The sequence below is a fragment of the Caloenas nicobarica genome, chromosome 1 (genome assembly GCF_036013445.1).
Source record: "Caloenas nicobarica isolate bCalNic1 chromosome 1, bCalNic1.hap1, whole genome shotgun sequence".
NCBI classification, from domain to species: domain Eukaryota; kingdom Metazoa; phylum Chordata; class Aves; order Columbiformes; family Columbidae; genus Caloenas; species Caloenas nicobarica.
This window is the reverse complement of record NC_088245.1, coordinates 198,543,137-198,557,645: the sequence shown is the minus strand read 5'-3', so window position 1 is coordinate 198,557,645 and position 14,509 is coordinate 198,543,137. Positions and strand designations below refer to the sequence as shown.

General features: G+C 38.8%; 1 protein-coding gene across 2 annotated transcripts in view; it reads right to left on the bottom strand.

Annotated features, from left to right (window-relative positions):
- GUCY1A2 (guanylate cyclase 1 soluble subunit alpha 2) overlaps positions 1-14,509 on the bottom strand; it is a 157,638-nt gene that overhangs the window by 127,745 nt on the left and 15,384 nt on the right. For both annotated transcript variants that reach the window (XM_065642937.1, XM_065642947.1), the window contains exon 3: positions 11,893-12,014. In XM_065642937.1, coding sequence (XP_065499009.1) covers positions 11,893-12,014 — 122 coding nt within the window. The remainder of the gene's footprint in view (positions 1-11,892; positions 12,015-14,509) is intronic.

Sequence of the window (14,509 nt, the reverse complement as noted above, 5' to 3'; positions counted from 1 at the left end):
CATTTTCCCTTTGTTCTCTATTTTCCAAGTCAGTGAGAATGGCTTTTCCACTGGATACCCACCCATAGGACTTCTGTTTTCTCTGGTGGCTGGGAATAACCCCAGAAGCCATTTTTGCCTGTCATTTTAAGTCCTCTTGCTTTCAGCTCACTGTCCCAGCCAGCTGCTCGTGGGATTTACACTCGCCTGTCTTTTCCCTGCTGGAATCCAGAATACATTACAATTTCCCTGAGTCTTGCATGTCACACGCAATTCGCTGTGTGAATGCATCCAGCCATGGGTGCGTCCCTTCCATTGCTGACCCAGCCACCAACGAGGCTTCTACTTTTATAGCTCCTCTGTTCACTGCCACTCTGAGGGATCCAGCTCTTACCAGCTTGAAGAATAAACTACTGGGACTCAAAGTCAGGCCTTTGGCTTTCCATAAGCAACGTAAAGCCCTGCAGACAGATGACACTTCAGTAGCTGGGGGAGGGAGGTTGTGGGTTTGGGGTTTTTTTCCAGACAAAATAACTTTTCTCATTATAGCTATTGGGCACTGCCAGAAGATACAAAGGAGTTTTTTGTTGCTTGTAAAGGGAAGCAAAGCCTTTTCTGCTTTTACACTTACCCGTATTTAAAAAACCCTGCCTCTTAAAGCAATCTAAGCTGCTATTAGATAGAACAGCTCTGTGATATTTCATAATGTCACTTCAAGTTTTCATCGCAGAAATTCAAAAGGTTTTGATTTACAGAGGTGATAAGGCTGGTACTGCTGAAGGGATGAAAAAGTATGAGTGATAGAAACCCCTATACACAGGTATGTGTCAAATCCTACTCCAGTTTGTTATTTACAATTTTAAGTATAACCTAGAAAAAATAATTTTGAGAGGGTTATTAAACACTTTTCTCTGTCTTATTTTAGGGATGACTTGCTCTGTTAAATTTCATCTGTATATAATCCCTATATCATATAGTAGAGTTACAAAATTAATCAGATATGTTTGCATTGTTCTAAGCTGTAATAGAAGAAAAAGAATTATGATCAGCTGTATGCAAATTACAAATATCCAGCAAGAGTCTTCCAAGGAAATTAATATAGGAATTAACAACATTGTTCCTCCAGTGTACTGAAATCAAACCACATTTCAGTCAACTAGTCAAACACCTTAAAATTTATCTTGGATTCTAACAGAAATGAAGGGCACTTATTTATTTCCTACGGGCACAACAGGCCCTTTATTCAGCATAATTTATAACCTTGATAAGATCCCAGTGGATCACTGAACTTCTCGTTGTTTGTTTAAATTGCTTGTAGGCTTTTAAATTTGGAAGACCAGTGTGATTAACAACTTTCATGTCCAAGAGGTATAACAGGGGGCAGAAGAAGTCACACATCTATTGTTTGCAGACAATAACCTTTGATCATCTCAAGGCAGCATCTGAACTGCCTGTGCAGACAGGCAGAGTTATATTGATCAATATTCACAAGGGATTTGAGCGTTCAACAGCTTTGCAAACTATTTGCAACGATAGTTTTTTTTGACCTTTGATAAGATTAATAGCAGATTAAAATGCATAAAATTACATATATAAACAAGGCAACAGGACAACATGACAAAGCATATTTTATAAAAGAAGTAATAGTAGTAATTCAGGAAAGTTCATTCAAATGCCATTACTCATAATCAAATTTGGTCACTAAACTAGGTTATTACAAAAATATTCCCAGGATCTTTCATGACCACAGATGGTCAGATCTGTGGCTAAGCCAAAAGAAAGTACCTCTGGTACACAATGCCCTCTGATATCCTGACTCAGAGCACAGTGTGCCAATTCCTGACTCATTACCATTACGTCTGCATAACATACTATTGTAACATCTTCCATAAAAATACTCACTACAACCGAAAAAGAATTAAATTCTAACCTACACCGATAACATCATCATAATTGGATATTAATAGCAATGAGCTAAGAAATTATCATATTCGTATGTATACAGAAACACGTATGCATATGTTTAAATGTCATTGTTCTGTACGGTGAACTGCGAATAGCTTTAGATGAAGTCTGTCTGTAGAGGTGATCAGTCTATCAGACTGTGAGACTGCAGAGGCCCTGGGAGTGTGGGAACAGGACAGTATCAGGAACCCCTAGGCTATTCATACAAATGACCAAAAACTGCTACAGAACCATGTAACATCCCACAAAGCTGCCCAAAATGATAGCATAGGTGAGCTAAATTACAGTGAAATAGTTGGTTGCCCTGAAATAGGGTATGCAGAACTGATCACTTGTGTACTTCACTGCTACGTATGTAAGCCTTGTCTCATTATCATTAACAGGAGTTGTATCTTAGTATTCAGCCTAAGGTTTTGCTGATTGTCCTGTCATCCTCCCTGGAGCACTGGCTCTTCAATCTGGACACAACGTACTGACTCCAAGCAACATGAACTATCTATGAAATTCAGGTCAATGACCTGGCTTGAGGACATGCCACTACTTTTACAAACATTTTAGCTTTGAATCGAGTTACACATAGTACCAGCATAATACTAGATTAGCTCAGAATAGAAAAATGGATACGCCCAAGCTCGACCAAACCGCTGGTCTTAGTCAGGAATTTTCTCTCTAATAATAGATGGTATGAGATACTGGGAAAATCTGAAAAAATTCAAACCACCTTCTAGAACAAACAAGAGTAACATACCTATTGGGGAAGTTTCTTCCTAAGTCTCACCAATAAGACATCCATTTTTGCTTGACACATGATGTTTTTTCTTTAGATCAAAAAACTTTATTTAAGTTCCTATTACATAAACACACACAAACTATTTTTTTCTGTATTTCTACAATGCTCTTGGCTTCAGTGATGTGCTTGTATGAAATCACACAAAATACTTTATTTTTGCTGACTTATTCCTGCCTCTCATACTGAAACAAATGATGAACAGAAGCACACACTTACCTAACATTAACTCTGCATATATTTCATCATAACCTTTTCATTTGCTACCACATAAATGGTGTCAATCTTTTGAATATCTTCTGTGGAGTTTCTCCCCACCCATTTCTCTACACTTATATCTATTTACCTTTCAAAAGACAATAGACATTACCATCATCATCACAGGTGAGAAAATGTCAGATTGCATCAGATTGCTATTCAGCTGCTCAGGAATCTGTTCTCAGCAGTAATTGGTACCTGATGCTACAGAAAAACTGTAAAATTTGATGGAAAATCATGAAGAAACATGGTTTGGAGGAAGCTCCTCCGTAACTGCTACAGTAAATTTTGGCTTATTCACTAGGTACCAGATCAGAAGATAGTTTTGTTACATACAGAAAAACCTGCTTGTTACAAAAATTCCCAGAACTCATTGTCTCTAATAGTACATATTTTCCTACATTTGTAGACTTTCACAGGCTAATTATTATCTTTAAAAACTACTTCTGGTATGACTTTCAATTCCAATGTATTCTGTATTTCCTTTGTTTTTTCTTTTGAGAAAGACAAATAAAATCTTCAAAATAATCTTCTTTATGACCTTCAGGCTATACATCTGCATAAACAGTCTAATCTTTTCAAACACCTCTCATATTAAATTCTTTCTCTGCTTCTTAATTTTGTTTTCATTTTGATTTTGCAGTGGAATAATTCAAATTGAAGATGGCACCAAAAATGTGAGTCAACTTCTGTTCACCAACACTGACGATTTTCTATTCCTTTCTGAAAAGCTGGCGTTTCCATACTTTATTTTTCACTGTGGACCTCTAATGAAAATTTTCATTCAGCTGCCCAGAAAAAAAAAAAAAAATTTGAGATGTGTATGTGTGCCCAGCACTTGCAAGTGCAGAGGCCACTGCGCTCTCGTATCGCCTCATGCGTGACCCCAACCACCATAGATAAGGCTTCCTAATGGGCTCTACCTTGCCATCCATTGGTAAGTAGGAAAAAGTCTGGCTTAGTTTGACCAAGACACTTCACTGAACAGTGGCGATACAAAATAAGCCAAAATTCATCCCAACACTCTTCAGCTGTTGCCCAAGTGAAGCCATTTTTTATTTTGAGCTTCTGCTAATGTACCAACCTTCTGCTATACTGAATTAAATTCTAAAAAATCATCGGTCTCAATGCAGTTTCCTCTTAGAAAGGAATCTTCTGTGTTCCTACCACTTAATCCACTTCATCAAGAGGACATATCATGTCTTAACTCTAATAAGTTTTTTTTCCTTAGTAGTTTCTTTTTGGTTTTTTGTTTGTTTGTTTGTTTCTTACAATGACATTTTTATTCTAGCCCATACTGGAGAGAAACTAAATATGCACATTGTAGGAGGAAACTGAGGCAAAGGAACTTTAGAATGAAGATATTGCTCTGTGCCTCCATTACAAAGCACTTCAGGATCCACAACAAAAGTACTACATAAGGTCTATTATTGCACTTTGAAAATGTGTCTCAAAGATATTTAGAGAAGAGATCCTATACTTGTGAGCCAGATCCAAAACTACCAAAGTCTTTAAGCATAGGCTCAGAGTACAAATTATTTCACTGAACTGAAGCAGAAACAGATGACTTCATCCTGTAATAACATGCTAGTAAAAGGTCCTTCTTCATTTTCCTTTCAGCAGTTCCTGAAAACTGCAAACCCACTACAAAACATCAAGAAACTAACACAGTATTTCTAAGTATTTTGGACATCACTAAGTGGAGAAATTAGATAGGAATCTATTCTCATAAAGAAAATCACAAATCATAGGCTTTTCAGAAACAAATAGAAGATGAATGATGTGCTAAAAGCATCAAAGTAATCCATTAACTTGCAGAGCACACAGAGCAGTTACAAGACATCCAGTTCTTCCTTAAAGTATAATAAATCATGGAGACAATGGTTGCAGAGCAGCCAGTGTCTGATTCCTTTTGGCACAGAAAAATACTTTTTGTTTTTCTGGGATACCCATTAAGAATCTGTAAATGTCAAGTATTAAGGGGATGGGACAATTCAATATGCAATTCCAGGACTCATACTGAGGACGGAAGCAGAATTCGCCACCTTCAATTATAGCAAATACCTCTTAAATGTTTCTGGATTAGCAGATTTTTGGCATGAGTAAGATCTTTTCCTTAAACAGTCTTTCGGACAGAAAGCCAGGTGGCAGTTCAGAATTCCAAAGCAGAATTTAAGATGGTAGGGAAAGCGACGTTTACTTTCTCAATAAAAAAGGTTTTGATGTGTAGAGGCTCATGCTGAAGGTAGATTAGATGAATCATTTGGCTTGTAAGTGAACCTAGTACAGGATCTAATTACTGTATAAAGGACTTTGATCTTACTTCATTATGGTGGTGAATTTATATCATCCTGGGAATCCAGACAGTATTTTTATATTATCATTTTTAGTGGTTTTAATGTAAATACAATAGCATCATTCTATGCCTTTACATATGGGTTTGACACAACTGTAAAATCCATAACACACTTCTCTTCCAGTGCCATAGAGGGCCTGCATATCTTTCAAGATTTCATAAAATAAAAATGAGATTTATCGTTTAAAAGAATTCCTCACACCTGTTCACCTATAATACTTGTTTTATCCAATTTTAATGAGGCGTTTTCTTTCCTTGTTAAAGTGAGGGTCTCCTCTGACACATGATGCTTAAAAATATTGCTGTAATTACCACCTCTTGGTGAGGACCTGATCACCTCTGTTCAGCGTATGTGTAAAAGATTCTGCTCCAAACTACTGACACAGGAAGCTCAGCTGAGCTATTATGATCAGGCTTTTTTTTTTTTTTTCCCCATGTAGCAGCCAATTCTGCAGACAAACCCAATCTGTCTGAAGCAAGACTATTATCATTTTGTGTCCCCCATCACATCTTGGAAACCTCACTTCTTAGATTTGCACAGGGTTTATTAAATGAAAACTGCAATCACTACATTGGGGATTCCTAAAAATAAGGCAGATCCAGTTTGTTTCATGTTAACTCTAGAGATCAAACAGCAATAAGAACAGAGGTTTTTAATTTGCTTTTGCACTAGAATAAGCATATATGTCTTTGAATTGACATAGAGAGTAGAACTTCACTTCTTGGAAAGAATAAAATTTCAATAAAATCTAAAAACTTTTCCCATGAAATGCAAAATCATCTCTCATAATTCCTCACATATATAAAGGGCTCAATTCAGCTGAGTAAATATAGAAATCTAATGCTACTTGAGTCTTCATAAGGCATCCAAGACATCTACAAATGGACTAAGAGATATTATAGTTACATCTCCCAGGATATGAGACTTAAGGGAGACCTATACATTTCTGAAGGTTTGACAGAGACCATACAAGATAGCCCACAGCACCCAAAATAATGGCAAACACCTACATTTAGTCCATGAATCATGCCCAGAATGTCTTCTACTTTATAAATAGACTTCCACAAGACGTTATTGTATATCAAAACTTCAAACTGCTCACTATCTACTGGTAATTCATCTGCTTTATAACACTAAATAACTCTGATTTGAGAAGACTGGGATGTCTAAGGCCATTTGGCATAAAAATTTGTCCTTTTCTAATTTAGATGTATTCACCTCAGCTTTGAAATGCCATGAATTATGTGATTTTTCTTTAGATGACTTTAATATTTGCCAGTGCACTATACTATCTGCTAAATAACAGGATTCCCGCATGTACAGCTTAGAGCCCCCCCCAAGAATAGAGTTCCAAGTATTATTAAAATCCATTAGTATTGCCAGTCCTCTGGGCCATGTAACATTTGTAAACTAACAACTTTAATTATAAATCAGGCTGTGTATCCTAAATTAGTTGCATCCTAATGACTTCTGCAGTTCTTAGCTCAAAGGAAAATGAAAGTGATAGTAATTTATGTAGTTCAAATATATAAGCATTCACAGTTCTCAGACACCCGTCAAGCAGTCAGTGTGCCAAACCCATGTCCATCATTCCCAATTACATCACCTGGTCTAATTTCACTGTACGCTAAGATCTGTCCTGGCATCTCCTTTTCAGTATATTTCCTGCCTCTTCAAATGTATTATTTCTCAGCACTGATCTGCTGTTATTATTTAATAGTTCCCAGAATTATCCAAAATTTATTCCTCTTTAACTACAGAATATGAGTAAGAGCTGAGATTTTCTTAGTTTCATAAAGGAAACACAGATCTTCAACTTGAACAAATGTACAGAGAACAAATGACTTTTATAGAATTATGCCCTTTGCACTAAATGAAGGAACAGCCATACACGATATATTTAGGCATGAAGTGATTTGCTCTACATAAAGCAGCCTACAGCACGCATCTTCTTCGCTGGTGACACACAAATGTCACCTAGAGCAGGAGTTCTCTAAACTTTACATCAATGATGGATTCCACCTCCTCCTCAGTGTCTTGGGGAGCCTGAATCCAAAAACATGAGTTATCTCCCTGACAGGACAGGTCTCTGGGCTGGAATTCCACATAACTTATCACGGGGGAATTCAGAAAACCTCGCCGCTGTGGCATATCATCCACCAAATGGAAGATGCCCAGAAAGATATTCACTTTAAAATGACAGAGAATCAAAGTCCCCACACTACTCTCAGAAGCAAAATCAAGAGGACATGAATTATTATTAACCTGTAAGTTAAGAATGCCTAACAGTAAAAATTTTTGCAATACATTTAAGTTCACAAGCAGAACTGACTCAGCAGCCATCGACATGCTGTGCATTTTTAAGGGAAATGAGGTAATAGTAGTAAGATTTTAAGAGCTGAATTTTTATAACAGACGAAAAAGATAGTCAGATAGGTACAATTATTCCTCCAGGCCTCCTTGTTGAAGCAACCCTCTGATACAAGAATATTTGCAACTTCAGACTGCACACTTGAGGTGTTGTAAGTGTTATTTGCGTAATGTATATTGTGTGGTGCTGCAGTACGTACAATTTACATATTCTAGTCTAATACACAAATGGGCTTTCAAAGACAACATTTCTTCCATGTCATTAAAGACTGGGTATGAATATCTACTTCTGCTTTGCTAATTTTGCACCACAATTTTTAATAGGTATTTATGAATTTAAGTTACTTTTCATGAGATTTACTGTCAAAGTTATGGCAGATTACAGAGCTCCTCAGCAAGATTCAAAGAGGCTCTAAAAAGCAAAACAGGTAACTCCAGGAAACTCCTTTTTTTTTTGTGAAGGATTAAAATAGGAGTGAAAAATAGTTGACATCTACAAAAGCTACATTAATTGTGTGCAGTGTTTGAAAAGACTGTTTGAAGGACATGAGGTGAAGGCTGTGCAATTTTTACCTAGTTCATGCATTTGGGATGGCTGAAACATCATGTAATATATGAGAAGGACACAGTGGGGTTGAAAAACAGAAAATGAAAACTGGGCAGTCCTCTGTTGCTTCATAATACTCAGTAGCAGAAATCTACTTGGAATATCTGCCCCAGAAATAAGCGGGAGACAGGTCATGAATGCTTTATGTCCCCAAAATAAATTCCTTACAGTAGGAATTACAGACTAACAAATTTTTAAAGTTTTCATCTGTATTTTTCTGTTGACAAAGTTTTAGTTTGGAACTACCTGGAAGTCTTCTCCTTTATTCTGACTAGCTGCAATTAAGTCAAAATGGACACTCCAATCTTGCTTGAAATCAAATTATTTTAAATTATGGGGATAAAAACAGTCCCAAACAAGATTTGGCTGCCATTGTTCAAAGTGCTGAATGTACAAATGGTATGAAAATGTCTTTGTTTTGAGAAGGTTAAAATCTGAACAGCATTGACATATGGTTTAAAAGATTGGAATAAAAAAAAAAAAGTTATCTCTATTATACAGATGGTAAATTGAGGCACAGAAAGAATAAAAACTTGTGCAAGGTCTGATAAGAAATCTCTTCAGATACAACCTTCCTCTCTAACATACCTCAGTTTAAATTTATAGTCAATATAATTATAGTTAATAAAGAAATATGGTAGTCACCCACATAATTTACTTCATCATAGGAATCTTTTTCTTATCATTATTTCTAAAATACGTTCTAACAACACCAATCTGCTCTGTGCACCATTTAGCTAGCCAGCTAAAAGCACTATCTGTGTCAACAGGATAAAACATACCAGTGCTTATTCTTTGAAATACTTTATATCAAACTAGAAACTTTATAAAGGTTCCCTCTAGAATTCAGGATTTCTTTTGCCTTTTTCCCAACTTCCAATATATTGTCACTTGTTTTTCCTTTGGATGATATGCTTATGGGGGACACTGTAGAAGTGGGCACACACCAATTAAAGAAAGCTGAGCCCATCATAAAGCTGTCTGGACTATTTTGAAAAGGATGCAAAGTTAAATTAAATATTCCAGCCTCAGAAGCTGTCACTGCAAAGGAAAGCTGTGCCATTGATTTGGTATCAAACACAGTTTACAGCATGTGAGCACAGTGGACACAGCTCCCCTAATCACAGTGGATTAAAGCAGGAAGAGCTCTATTGATGTCTAAACTTGTAGCAGGAGCAACTCAGAGAGGAGATGAGGAGAATCAGGTCCTTCCACTGCAGGAAGATAGTGTCACACTTTAGTGATGACTTGACAGGAGGAAAGTTCCAGTATCCATACATGATAAATCACATACACATAGATGAGCATACAGCTTGCAGTCAGCACTTTGCTGTGCGCAGTGGAAGCACCAGGACCACAGTGCAAAGCATCTGCTCACAGTCTTCGAAGTTTACTAGTGACTGCAGCATTTGCAGTCTTCTGATGAGTAAGGAATGCCAAAAGACTATTATTGAGGCATTTTAGAAGGTCAGGAGAGGTGAATCATGTTGCTATTATCTAAGGTAACAGAACAGCAGGTTACTTTCAAGCACCTTTAAGAAAACACTTTCTACCAGTCCCAGACAGCAAGTCCTTGTTACTGCTCATATAAACAGAGAGCCAGATTGGGTTCAACAGTTCCTCCAGCCTCCATCAGAGTCAGGTTCATTCTCATCTCCTGTCTCAGTGATGCCAGTTGCTCCAGGTACACACCCCAGTGGTTATGTCCTTCTTGCACAGAAGAAACTCCCACTAATCATTTTTTCAACCAGAAAAATAACTAAATATGTGAGAATTAATTACGCAGCCTACCTTAATTATTTATATGTTGTGATAAGAGCTACAATTAAAAATAAGAAGCTGGTTTTACTGCTCATTCCTTTATGTTTCTGTCCCAGGTAAGGAAAACTAAAAAAGTACTGCTTTTAAATTATCTCAGTGTTTTGCCCACATTGATTTTTTTTTTCTGTGAATCCAAATTCATTCTTTAAAAGGTGAGCTTTTCCAACAGTAAGTCTCGCCAAACTTATTTTCAACAATTAATAATTCCCAAATACAGTAATTCAATTCCCTATTTATCAACTTCTCTGTGGTTCTGGGCTTTCAACACTGGATTCAGTAATCCAGATGTGGTCTAACAAGTACAGAGCAGAAGAGGATAACAAGTCCCTTCAACCTCTATCTTTGCTCCTGTTCATACAGCAGAGGCTGCCATTGGCCACCTTCGCTGCCAGGACTTGCCACTGGCCCATGTCCTTCTTTCTGGCCTTCCCCACAGAGAAACCACTGTGACAACTCTCCATTTGCAGACTTCCATGAAAGCAGCAGATGGCAAATGACAGTGCTCCACGGCTGTCGCCAGATAGCAGCGGGCACACAGACAGCTCCAACGGCTCGGCTGCTGTGCTGCAAGTGGGGGAGCTGTGCTTACCTGGCTGCAGAACTGAGCCTAAACACACAGAGTACTGATAAACTCACATCGACCAACATGACCACATTAGTAGTACTTTCTCGTTAGTAGATGGCATAATCGCATACAATTAATGTATGAGAACACTTTATATCTTAGAACTTACTTTAAAAGTTATCATCAATTGTTACAGTCCTGGAAGTAGAGATGTGTAACATCGGCTTTGCTGCACTGCAAATGACTATCACAAATAAATTAAAAATTACTGCTTTGAAACAATTATCTTTAAAAGCAGTTACTACCTTTCCTCCTCACAGTTCTCTGTAAAATGCAGACAATCTGAAAAGTTGTAGCTCAATCTGTAAAGTTTACTCTGAAATAAGGAAGACGATCAGTTTCACAGAAGTGAAACAGTTAAAGCAACTCCAGTCAAAAATTAAGTTCTTAGTGTTAAGCTCTGCACATTTTTTTTGCCTTTTATGATAGATTTGTATCAGCAACACAGATCTGACTGAAACCTTACTAAAGCAAGCTTTAGTAAGCTTTAGTAAAGCTTTAGTAAAGCTTACTAAAAACTTGGGAAGGAGAATAAGCTGGATAAATAATATGAATGGATGCAAATGTTCAGGTATCTGATTTTGGCACCTATTAAGACAATTGCAATTCAGTAGATGGATGACATCATCTTGACATGCAACATTTCTAAAAGTTTATTGCAGCAAGCATTCTTCAATATGAATGTAGGTTTCCAGAATGTTTCATGTCTCAGGTACATCCTGCTCTGTGTTTCTCAAGCTCTCTATCCACCAGGCCCATAGATGATAAGGGTATCTTTTGTTCTGTAGGACCTCTATAAAATCACCCGAGATAATTCCAAAACCAAGGCCTGCACAGACGCAAGTCCATTTGGACTCAAAGCCTTTGAAACTTCTCCAATCACTGCCATCAACCTGGGTATTGCACAATACAACTCCACTGACTCCACTGAAAAATCTGTCTGGATTGTCTCAAAGGCACAAAATATAAGTAGAAAAGAAGACAAATGTAGTAACAGTGCACTGCCCGCATCCTAAATTTCCTTTGTTGGAGCAAAACTTCCTTGGTTCGTTGTTGGTATTAGGATGGTCAGTAAACTCGCCTTCCAACTAAAGGAAACAAATTCCCTTGAAAACATACATACCTAGTACATTAGCCGTACACTGCAGAATTCCTGAGACATCTTCAGTTTCTTCATTGCCAGAGCAGTCTGTATAACAGCATCTGTCTGATATATTATGAAAGTTCTTCTCTGCATCTCTGTAACTACAGTAAAAAAAAAGTTTAAAAGTTATAGCACATCCTTATACAAAGTCAACAAATGGCTTTCAGAAGTGGTGGTAAAGGATGCCTTTACCCTCCCTTGTCTCTTCCCTCTTCTCCCCTCTATCATCCTCTTTCCATTCGTGCATTACCACACATAGACGACACCGCACTAGTAGACTGGGTATCTCAAATATTATACTAGAATCTGGAATATTATCTGTAATGAGAACGAAGACATAAGAAAAAAACAGTACCAAAGGGCTGAAGCCTAAGGGAAGGGTATTCAGACATATCTGTCTTATACATCATTCCCACTGGGATGTTGTCTGTAACAAAGTTGTACTGTAAACTCCAATCAAGATGTTTATGAGGCAATGGTGAGTATCTAATAAGAAGAATAAATCTTCCACAGCACGTTACATTAGCACTGCAAGTTTAAAACCAAGCTTTCTCTGTGGGTTATCTTCTGCAAAGATCTCAGCAGAAAGAAGGATGTCAAGCTGCAACTCACTATGTTATCAAGAATAAAGTTTGTGTTATAGCCTGTTAAAAATAAAAAGAATGTCACCACTGATGAACGGTGCAGAGCTATTGAGTCCAACCAGAAAAAAGCAGCTGCCATCTAAATTATTCTATTTGATTATCTTTGCTGGATTGTTTTTCCTTAATGCAACAGAAACAGAAGTTCAAACTATGTTTAAAACAAAGCTTTATGCAGGTGATAATGATGACAAGAGGGAACACAAGTGACGAAAATATTAACAGCAGAGTGATAATGCACTTAGCAAAATATACAGTTGATTTAGCTCAATGCAGAGAGAAAAGCTTATCTAATGAGTATTTTAATAACAGTTTTGCTATGCTTTCATATTTTGTTTATATTTCATAAATCATGAATAGCAGTTTTAAGGATAGGACTCTTCATCTGGTTAATGCCTGTAAAATCTCAGCACCTGGGTTGCCAGAACCTGTGGAAAAGGAACTATAAAGGATTCAGAGCAGCACATCACGTTACCCACCAACAGGGAAACTGGTTCTCCATGTGGAGTAAAGCGTATTGGGAAGAGTGGGCTCATGTTAGACATGGAAGAACCTCTGGGCAGGGCTGCTGAGCTGCATGGTCTGTACCATTTTGCATGTCTCCAGCAATGCCAGGACACGTGCCAGGCAGGAGGCCACCTCCTGACACACTGTCCGAGCTGACCCGGAGCCCAAAGTCACAGCCCAGCCCCAGCCCATGCCAGGGGTCAGGCCTCTTCAGCCAGTGTTACCAACACCCTGCATGGCACCAGGGCCACTCCTCATGACTGATCTTGACCGGAAGGGGAGATTGGATGAACATTTACGTTGTACCAGCTGTCAGCGCCCAGCTGTTTGTGTGGGGGTCTGTGGGGGCTGCTGTGAGGAGAGGACAGGGCTGCCCCATGTTGGACACTGCTGGATCCAGCTCCAACAGCCCCATCACAGGGCACAGCTGAGCCCACCAGCCAAGTGGCTGGCTTCTCTGGGAAAATGTATGTAAGAAACGGCAAATCACCTCATGATGGTGTGAGGGGTGAGGAAAAGTAGTGAGAGAAACAGCCCTGCAGACACCAAGGTCAGTGAAGAAGGAGGTGGAAGAGGTATTCCAGGTGCCAAAGTGGAGATTCCCCTGTAGCCCCTGGACAAGACCATGGAGAAGGAGGCTGTCCATGGAGGACCACAGCAGAGCAGATATCCACACTGCAGCTGGTGAAGGACCCCATGCCAGAGCAGGGGGATGTGCCCTGAAGGAAGCTGCAGCCTGTGGACCGCTCACAAAAAGCAGGGGCAAAGTGTGAAGAGGAAGGAGCAGCAGTGAGGAGCTGTTATGGACTGAGCACAACCTCCATCCCCATTCCCCACTGTGCCACTTGGGGTGAGACGAGGTAGAAGGAACAGCAATGTCTTTATCTTGACTCCCAAGCCTTGTTCATCATGTTTTCCCCTCTGTCCTGTTGATGAGGGGAAGCAAGAGAGCAGAGCATCTGGGTGGGGATCCAGTAGCTGGCCAAGGTCAACCCACCACAGTTTGTACCAACAGTTAAGATCATGGGGCAGGGCAATTACAGGACATCTGGTAGAGACAGATGCTACTTTAACAAACTCATACTGATGTTCAAAAAGCTCACTGTATTGTAAGTCACAGGAATTACAGGTTTTCAGAGCGTCCTGGCTTTAAATTTTGTCCATTAAAAAAGTACATCTAAGCCACATGTAGCCATAAATAAAAAGCCACGTCGTTACTGCACATGTTTTCCTCGAGGCACTGCCTCATACTCTAAAGTATCCTAACATGAAACCTCATGCAATTTTTTCAGTAAAAGAATAAAATAGCAGGCAGAAGGCTTCATCCTGCTGCCAGCCCCACAGTGGGTATCACGGCTGCCTGCGAGACAGGCCCCTCGCTGCCCGCAGCACCAGCCCATCCGCTAATACTGCAGGTATCACCCACCAAGCCAAGAGTCCCTGGGAAG